Below are 10,066 nucleotides of genomic sequence, written 5' to 3'. Positions count from 1 at the left end.
TTCAATTATTATAAACTATTAAAATTATAATACAGCCAGAGGACTTAGCGTAATGATCATTATAGACATTGGCTGCAAGTTAGTCGTTCCGTTCGGTTTATCGAGGTATATACTTGTACAAGGCAGCTTGTATGTACCTGATAATATCGCGAATGGAATGGCCTATGTGCTCATAAGTAAGAAGGATATACAATAAGTTTCACCAATTAATCGCTTTATGTACATACCGGCATACATACATACAAACACATACATACGTACGCACGCAAATCATTCGCTATAAATCGGTCGCACGTACCTATGGGTGCACGCGTCTTTCTATGCTACAGCAATAATTTCGAGAAACGAACAAACGATCGGGGATCCGATTTCGATTTTCTTTAATCGGGCTGAGCAGCACTTAGGAGTCTTCGATTCGCGCCTCGCTTTGTTTTTGTCGTTCCATTTCGGTGATAACGCGCGTCGCGTACCTCTGCGTTATAGCTTGATAAAGTATTCGGAGCGCATCTAGCGTGCTTGAAATCTGTGCAGACGTGAAATGGCATGATTTCTTTTTTTTTTTCTCTTTATCGTTTGTTGTAAAAAAACGCTGACCAAACTTGGAAGCATCATCGTCGTCGGTTTATTACGTGTGTAAAATGTTAATTATGGCGCGCGTGTATTCGAAATCACTGAATAAATCCAATGTATATAGTTTTACTGTTCCTCTTGTATTCATAATACTCTTCTCTATCAAGATTTATTTCCAACACTTCCAACATTTTTCAGACTTTTTTGTTGTAGACATCAGATCGAGTAGAAAATGCGCAATGAGAGAATTATAAAAAAAAAAAATTAAAACTTACTGGCATGCATTAAAAAATCAATTGAATTTTTAATACATGGAGATGTATTTTCTTTTCCTCTGTAAAAATAAATGAGAGAAATCATCGTATCTTTAATTCAAATCGAGTGTATCGACTCGATTCTAATTCTCGTTGCACATCTTTCTCTGTATTTATACAAATACTTTCAACGATGGATTACGATAGATTAAAAATAATGAAATACACACAAGATTTTTGCATATACATACAATAGCATATCGATCGCGACTTTTCGGTAAAACTTTAATTCAAATTCTTTCTAGAAAATTAGATTCATATTTACCTAAACATAAATTGAGAATACTGAATATATTATAAAATAACACATTAAACTTGATTTGAAATTCTTCCTCTTCAATGACAAAAGTTTTTTTATCCTCGTCTTCTTACACAGTCTTATTGCAATCTTGATTTTAGGCTAAAGTAGTGAAATATTCGGAATTCATTCTCGACTTGCCCGAGCTTCGATTTTTTTTACGAATTCCTACATATAGCTAATGTAATAAACGCAAAAATTCAAGATTGGCTACTCATTAATTCAGCACAAAATCTTAAAAAAAGTAGCACGCAAGTGCATATTAATAAAATATCATGTTGAGGGAATTAGATATTAGCTTCGAAAAAAAGAGACAAAAGGAAAGATAGGGAAGAAAAAGGGGAGAAAGAAAGGGAGAGAGGTAGAAAATAATAGCGAAGGCGATGACATGCAAGTACAAATTGCATATTGTACATGTCAGAGTTGCCAACAAGTTTCGTCCACTTCATTGGAAGAATTAATTGCTAAACCACATCCTGTAACAACCCCATTATCACGTCAACGTTATTTCATAAGCATTTAAATCTCGACCACGAGCGGTCGCGACTTTTAATCTCGGCTACCGTCACTTTTGAACGATCCAAAACTTCTTCACGCACTGCATGTATATGACAGAGTTATTGCAATCGAATCTATCTATACAACGAACTAAAATATGTTTGGACATCGTGACCAGTCACCTCTGCTTTTATGATCCCAATATTCGCCATTATAAACAAAACAACGGCTGTCCGTGTACGGATCCTGCTTCTTTTTAAACCATAGAGGTTCGTACGTCTCATAAGATAATCCTGTGGAGAAATACAAAATTTTATAAGCATAAAAGAGAAGCTTAATTTTCACGATTTAATCATACAAACAAACATACCTTGTGCTGTAGCATTTTCGGAATCATGCTCGCGAGCTCGTCTAGTAGCTCTTTGTTTTTCCTCTAAACGCAATTTTTCTGCATTGGCTTCGTCCCACCGTCCATCTTCCATTAACCGCTGATCAGGCCTCAACCGAGAATCTGTTGGAGCTATACCTTCTTCTGGTTCATTCAATTGACACGCTAGTTCCGTGAATGAATAATATTTCTCAGAGTCATCGCTGCAATATTATATTTAAGTATTGAGATATATTTTAAATATTTTTTAAAGATATTATGTATAAGTAAAGAGGAGGATACAACTTTTATTATTTCGCGATCGTGCGAGGATCATTTTATTTAGTAATTTAATCGAAAATTATTATAAGAGCGAATTATAAGAGAGAATAAATTATTATAATTAATTAATTATAAGAGCGCTATATTCAAGAAAAAATTGATGAAAACATTGAAATAAAGTCCTCATTCACATCGTTGAAATTGTTAATTATACTTGAATAATTTAAAAACTAATTCATAGTTGTTGATTCAAGAATTAATTTTTAAATGACCGAAACATAATTGATAGCAATTTCGTAGTCAATAAGAAAATTATTAATTAATTTTATTTCGCGTAAACGTAACAATTTTTCTTTCAGCGTAACGTCACTGTCAGCATCATTATTTTCGATTTTTACGAAAAAAAAATACAAAAGAAAGTGTAGAAATAAAACGATCCCTGAACGATCGCGAAAAAAGTTGTGCCCTCTTCTCTAATAAAAGATCTTTTCAATCGACTTTTGTTTTGGGATATACTTTTCAGCATGGAAATTATCTAATTTCTATTGGAAAAAGTCGTCCATATATTATACATGTATATGTTGATAACGATATAAAATTTACACACAACTTTAAGAAATAAAATAAGTAAATAGGTTTAATTTTTACACGGATATTATTGCTATATACTTACATAGGCATACGTCGTTTCCAAGCTAATATATAAGGACCTGTTTTATAAACTGGATTATCGGGTGTGCCAGTTGTGCTGATTACCGGCGCTATTTCGATCTTCGAATCCCATGTACCTTGCACTACCCACTTGACTTCCTTGTTGGAATTCATGACTACGCCCTTCACCTTGCGCTGACTGTCTCGCGAAAAGTACGAGTACGGTATGTACTTCAAATGGCACTTGATACCTTCCTTATGATTTACAATATCCATATCGCCACTCTGATCGACCCACAATCTTCCGACTATAATATTATGTACCGTAGTAGTGACTTTTCGCCATGTGTAATGATGCTGGCCACTATGAAATTCTAAATGAGCAGTACCCAAAGGAATCACCTAATTCAAGCAAAATCATAAAATTACATTTCCAAAAAACGGTTGTATTATATTTAGAAAGAACAATGGTTCAAGAACAATGCGCGTAATAATTTGATTTGACGACGAGATTGAGTGATTATTTGCGATATGTATTGTATAATCGGTATGTCTTATCAGATGTATCAAGACATTGTACCTGCAGATATTTTCCACGAAATTTAGAAGCCATTGTAAACTCTTGCCAACATCGCCATTTCTTTCCTTCGCAATGTTGAGCTAGCATAGGCGGGTGATGAGACACTTGCTCTGAAATCGAGCGCCATCCAAGATCATCCGTACGATCGCATTCGTAAGTTTCACCCAAAAGGGGATTGAAAGGCTTTCCCGTTCTAGCGGCGGTTGTAGCGTAACTAGACACAGTGAACGCGGCTACAAAAGCCATCTGTTCATAACTATCTGTACATTCTGCAGCCCTATTTATGTATAAAAAAGCAAAAAAATTACATCAGTCATCAATTTATTTGCATAAATAAGACGCGACTAAAAATATCTATATATTTACTACTATACCTATCAAGAATATCCGCGTATTCATAGTCTTCTGTTAATCGTTGAAGCATACTGAGCGGTTCAGAAAAGTTGACCGGCATAGGAATTTTGGACAAGTCTTTGCCAATACAGTTTTTCATTATACTCCATAGGTTCAAGGGATAGTTTGGTTTGTCAGGTACCCTGGTCCTTCGTTTCCGTTTCGAAATGGTGGTCATCCCGGTGCTGCTACTGTCATTATTGGATCGCCAGCTTTTCTGTGTTACAGAGTGTTAAAAAAAAAAACATATCTAACATCCTACGTTACGTGTCATTTTACTTGAGAGGAGGAAAAAAGAGAAAGAATGTAATTTGCTTACAATATCCAGATTGTTGGTGATTCTAACAGCCGAGAGAGTCTGCGCAGCAGTGGAATCGGTCACAATGAGGAAGGAATCAGCTCCAGTGGAATCAGAGACAGGCAAGGGCGTTGGATCTCCCTCTGAACTAGAGCCATCGTCGCTACCTTGGGAATCGGTGCGATCTCTCGCATGGGAAATGGAATTGCTCGTGGCGATGGGTATAGTTAGTGTGAAAGTGTCCGATTCTTGGGCGTCGTAAAATTCGGCGTTATCCTCTTCATCCTCCGACGGTGACGTTGTAATTGCGGGATCTGCAAAGTGATAATTTTCCATTTGACAAGCGACAAGCGACGCGAACGCGGAATGCGAGGTATGATGTCGCGTAGAAATTCCAAGGTGGGACAGGTAAAAAAATTGGACGGAGCACGTGAACGCGGAGTGTTGCGCAGAGTCGTCACTAATCGCACGAAAATCGTCTGGATAAGCATCGAGATAAGGATCAAGTATTTATCTCGGCGCAGCGCGACGGAATCGAATTGTTGGTCGTTTGAGAATGACGCGGAACTCGGAAGGAAAAGGCGCGTGTAAATTACGACGCGACGGCATGCGCGAGCAAGTTATGCCAGTTGACGCGAGTCACCCGCGTTCGCGTTCGTGAGATCGTATCGCGTAATAAAGAATCGATATTGACGTCCCGCGAGCCCCGCGCGGCAAGTCCACCGCGTGGATCCGTCTCGAGAGCTGGGGTTCATTTCGCGCGACCGATAAACTCGAGCTCGGCTCTGCCCACCCTCCTTTGCCTTTCCAGACTCCCGTTTCCGTCGCGTCGCGTCGAATCGAATCGAATCGAATGTGCCGCCGCGCCGTCGGATAGCGCTCCGTAGCGCTCCGTAGCGCTCCGTAGCGCTCCGTAGCGCTCCGGCCCGTGACCTGCTCACTGCTCGCTCAAACTGACGCGGTGCGGCGCGGCGCGGCGTTGCGGAGGAACGCTTTGGCTTCGCTCCGTCCCGAGTATACCCTCTTTCTTCTTTCTTCGAGGCGCGCACAGATAAAAAAAGGAGGCTATCGCAAGCGATACAACCAACACGATTCACGAACTCACGCACACTCCCCTCTAATCGAATCACACGCGATTTCCGCTCTCCTCTCGATTCCGCGCGCAATTCCGCGACTCTCGGTGACCGCGAGAATCATTATGAAACGCCAACGACAAACCGAATGTGCTCGTTGTAAGCTTTTCTTAGGGAATTATCGTATCCTTCGTTATCCTTTGATGCACCGATCATCCCATTGTCTGCACCAAAAGCGATCGCGCCGTTCGGAACTCAGGGTATCGCATTATCGGAGATAACGGAAAGAACGAACGATTCTCCATGATTTGCGGGACCGCTCTAACCGTTCCGGGGGCTCCCGCCGATTAAGCCTCCAACTCTCGGAGGAAACGGAAGCAGCACACCCGACTGTGTCGTGTGCGGACGTACGTATGATATACATAAATTACTATGTTACCTATATACGGGACGGGAGACGTCAGATGAGAGCACGGCGCGGATAAACCCTCGATTTTCTCCTATGTGTATAGCGCCAATCGTAACCCGTACGAATACGAATTTACGGATGGACGATGCATACGTAGACATACGTAGACCTGCGTAGACCACGGCTGACGTAATCACGTGATAACGCGACGCGTTGTATCGGCGCGGCGATGCCTCCTGGAGGCCACCTAGCGCGAACAGGGACAAGCGACTGCAGCCGCTGAGATTTAAATTGCCGCTTCGACGTCACGAATATCATTTTTTATATAAGAAAGAAAAAAGATAAATTAAATACAGACTCGAGCGAGGGCTAACTCGGCTAAATGTCAACGAGGAATACGAATTTTTAAGTGTAATTTTCGTTCCGTCTGAAGGAACCTCAGTCTGGAGATTTTCTGTTTTAGACATCATTTAATTGCCATACTTAATTAGTTTCAATATGCTACAAAAGATTGGTGGTAAAAAAAAAATGTTATCTAGAAAAAAATTTACATTTAATTAAAATTTCGACAGAGCCGCTATTATATTTCTTCACGTAGTGTAGCGTATATATAAATCTAATGTACGTTCTTTTTCTCTCTCTTTCTCTCTCTCTCTCTCCTCCTCCCATCCTTCAAAATATTTTAATTAATTTTGATTTTTAAATCTTGAGTAATAAAACTATTCTTCAGATAAGTTCAGATGGTGGTATATTATCTTCTATAGAGAGAGAATTTTAATTTAGAGCTAGTTATACAAACATATAAAAAATTATAAAACCGATAAATAATCGGTTAATAATGATTTGTTACTTAATATTTTTGTTAAAGAAAAATTGATTCTAAATAATATAATTAAAAAGCATACATTCAGAGAGCGGTTTTTAAGTATTAATAAACGAAATTCTGTTTAACAAATTAAAACAGATTTCATTATCGTTGTTTTCTAAAACTAAATAAAATTTGATGCTTTTGAGCAATAATATGGCAGTAAAAGTATTAAAAATGCGCCAACAAGTGCATGCTAACGAAACGAAATAGAAAAGAATAGAAATCAATTTATTTACGTGAAGGTCTGTGTCCTCCCGCAGGCGTCGCTGAAGGAATCGCATGTTGCGCGGCTTCCTCCAGGTGGGAATGTTGCCTAGCTAACTGCTCGACCATTTTCTCTATCCGTACTTTCTGATCACGCTCGTGCTGTAGCATCTTTTTCCACTTAGGCTCTTGTTGTTGGGCTAGTTGCAAGTAATCGCTGCTCGTCTGCAACAACATGTTCAATCTGTTGTCATAAATTGCGTTTTGTGTGGGATCACATCGGTGATAAATCGCATCAATAGAGAGAATGCCAATGTCGAGGGCAATTTCGTGAATGAGACAACTCTGATTGGCAAGAGAATTAAACTCTGCTCTCTGCAAATCTTGTGAATTTCTACATAGACTTTGAACGTATCATTCATATGAAAAGTTAATTACTAACTGTATCTCGAGATTTCCCCCTTCTCTTTCCACTCGTTGGATGAATCACGCTCAGTCATGCTATATAATATCGTATATATATAATATCGTTACGATAAGATTTACGAGATGTTCACAAAACAAGTTCAAGAATTTATTCAGCAAGTCCAGTAAAATAATGGCAAATTAATGTTATCATCTTTCAAAGCATTATTCAGATCCCACATCATGCGATATCCTTAACTCGACTTGATTTTTTAAGAATATTTAAAGATTTTGGCGACTTAATGGTGCTGTATTAAAACATTACTACAGTCACGATTGTTGATATCCTGACATTGAGAAAAACAGGAATTCTAAATGGAAAAATAGATTTTCTAATCAGATAATATGATACGCGGTGCCACTATTACAAGATTTGCAAATAAATGCAGAAAAAAAGCATCGTTCGCTGATACTTTGCGTCGTACAATTTTGCAGATTATCGTTTGGTTTAAACTTACACTAATCATAGCATTCGCCGCAATCCGAAAAAGTGTGGCTCGTTCGCTGACGATCTTGAATTTCGCTGCTAATTCGGGGGACGGAGGCTCTACCATTTCCAAATCGGATAAAGCTCGTTGGAGCCCAGATCCCTGCTTAAGCATCAAGTCATTGCACGCTTGTAGATCATCCAATCGTCGCGTTAGATCCTTAATCACAGACGCAGTTTCTACGTTTTGATTGTCGTTATCTTGATATTCCTCCTCCTCTTCTTCTAAAAGAGATTTCGCCGCATAACGTCGCCGAAGTACTAAAGCTCAATAATATATAAAAAAAAAGAGAGATGCAACACGACAGTTATGCAAATGTATAATCATCATATCGGTATTGCAGTCGTTTGCGATGCAAATCAAATTCATTAATTATACACGCACGCACGCACACAGTATAATACAATAATCTATATAATAGATGTAAGAACGTTCATAAAATTAATTATAGCAACGGAATATTCTATTAATACTATGTGCAACTATGTGGTTGATTTAAATTCACGAAAAAAATCTCAAAGTTTAATATTAACTTTGCAATTCGAGCTTTATATCTAAAATACATAAATCACATTAATTCTGAATACTACATTTTATACAGGATATTTTCCAATCTCTCAAACACTTAATAAGTAAAGAGAATAAAAAAGATAAACCTTTCCTGAAGGTTAATTCATAAATGTTAATTAATAAAGTTAAAATCTATTCGTAATAAATATATTGACTCTCTTTAGGAAATAGATTGAATTTGATTTTATTTTACTACATCGCACAAAAACATTTTTTTAAATACCTTTTTACAATACCTATTTCTTAAACTGCTGATATACGAGTATTGTATATACATATATAGAGAAATACTTTAGCTTATTAAAATTTATTTAATAAAAATTTTCAAGTTACCGTTCATACATATCGATTTTAAAACTTTTTTTAATGTTTATAAAATCATAGTTTCTAATTGACGAATCCATCAAAATGAAAATTTTATTACATTTTAATTTTCTGTGCGCCAAATTAAAGTATTTTAAACAAAACTATTTGCAGACATTAATCTTCCATAGTTATTAATTTAACTCTCTGTTTGCAATATATCATATATTTTTACTCCGTCCGTCTGCAATCTGGGTTTTTTTTATCCAATCCAATTTTTTTTCATTGTTTTAGGCTTTCAAAAAAATACGAGAAACTTCAAAGTTATTTTTCAATCACATCTCTATTACATTACTAAATAACTTTTTTAACTCAAATGTTAAAGCTATCATTATAAAAATTAAAAGTTCAGCAAAAATGAGGAAGAACAAAGAAATCTGAGAGTACAATTTCGCTTATGCTGAAAAAGATTTAGATTGCAGACGGAGGATTGAAGGAATCCTAAAGTCACCTTATATTACCATTTATTTTTTAAATAAATATTTTTCTAACTACTTTTATACATAGATTTGAAAATCCTTTTTTAAGGTATAAATGTAAAAGGATAATGTATTACCAACCAATTGAGTTTATATTATATTAAAAACGAAAAAAAAGTTGGAAAATTAGTTTTATTAGTTGCGTCGGCTTTTCGGCGTCGATTCGTATAAACAATATATTTGCTTGGTATACTATACTTTGGACGTGTATGATAAAACAATCTTGATTCGAATTAGGGATTAGCGTGAACAAACAATATTGAGTTCCTAAAATTAGACTTAGATAATTAATATAAAAGATTAGTTAATTAGAAAATTTGTACGTTCGTGAAGATCCTACTGAATTGATAAAGCAGACGACTTTAGGCTCCCTTTAAATGGTAAAAAAAGCATCCAGAAAATTTCGATGTACCCAGATGTACCGAAAAAACGACAGGTTTACGCAATACACAGACACGATCTATTGTACAATCGTACAAACCAGATTCCATCGCTTGGATAGCCTTGGCTTTTGCTAGCTCGAGAGCCGTGACCCATTGCTGCCGCTCCACCTCGGTCGACGCCTTGATGTGGAAGGTCTGCGTGCCGCCGTTGCTCACGACGAAGGTGCAGGCGTCCACCGTGTGTATTAAGGCCCCGTGTAAGGAAATCGTTCCGCGGCAAGTGTGAGACATCTCCGCGGGATTTCTGAAACAGGGAGTAACGGAGACGCAACAGTCTCAGGTACGCGTCCTTCTCAGGTCGCCCCGAGATTGCCGAATAACACAGAGAAAGACAGACGTGAGTTTGCAATCGGGAGGGACGGACTCGACTTTTAATATGACGATCCGGACGATTCGGCCGTGAACAAGATTTATCCAAGCGATCACCTCTCCCTCCCCCTCAAAAAAAAAAAC

At 37.6% G+C, this 10,066-nt stretch overlaps 1 protein-coding gene across 6 annotated transcripts in view; it reads right to left on the bottom strand.

Moving 5' to 3' along the window:
• Nucleotides 1-250: 250 nt before the first annotated feature.
• LOC108755052 (oxysterol-binding protein 1) overlaps nucleotides 251-10,066 on the bottom strand; it is a 17,273-nt gene continuing 7,457 nt past the window's right edge. For 2 of the 6 annotated variants that reach the window (XM_018497789.1, XM_018497793.1), the window contains 9 exons: nucleotides 9,652-9,857; nucleotides 7,729-8,024; nucleotides 6,838-7,030; nucleotides 4,273-4,565; nucleotides 3,935-4,170; nucleotides 3,561-3,837; nucleotides 3,003-3,382; nucleotides 2,051-2,271; nucleotides 251-1,973 (listed from right to left, as the gene is read on the bottom strand). In XM_018497789.1, the coding sequence (XP_018353291.1) occupies nucleotides 1,831-1,973; nucleotides 2,051-2,271; nucleotides 3,003-3,382; nucleotides 3,561-3,837; nucleotides 3,935-4,170; nucleotides 4,273-4,565; nucleotides 6,838-7,030; nucleotides 7,729-8,024; nucleotides 9,652-9,857 (2,245 nt within the window). In that variant the 3' untranslated portion in view covers nucleotides 251-1,830. The remainder of the gene's footprint in view (nucleotides 1,974-2,050; nucleotides 2,272-3,002; nucleotides 3,383-3,560; nucleotides 3,838-3,934; nucleotides 4,171-4,272; nucleotides 4,566-6,837; nucleotides 7,031-7,728; nucleotides 8,025-9,651; nucleotides 9,858-10,066) is intronic. The other 4 variants (XM_018497791.1, XM_018497794.1, XM_018497790.1 and 1 more) reach the window with 3 other exon arrangements.

Source organism: Trachymyrmex septentrionalis, unplaced genomic scaffold (genome assembly GCF_001594115.1).
Source record: "Trachymyrmex septentrionalis isolate Tsep2-gDNA-1 unplaced genomic scaffold, Tsep1.0 scaffold83, whole genome shotgun sequence".
Taxonomy (NCBI): Eukaryota; Metazoa; Arthropoda; class Insecta; order Hymenoptera; family Formicidae; genus Trachymyrmex; species Trachymyrmex septentrionalis.
Note: the sequence above shows the minus strand (reverse complement) of the source record. Positions and strands in the feature narration are given on the sequence as shown.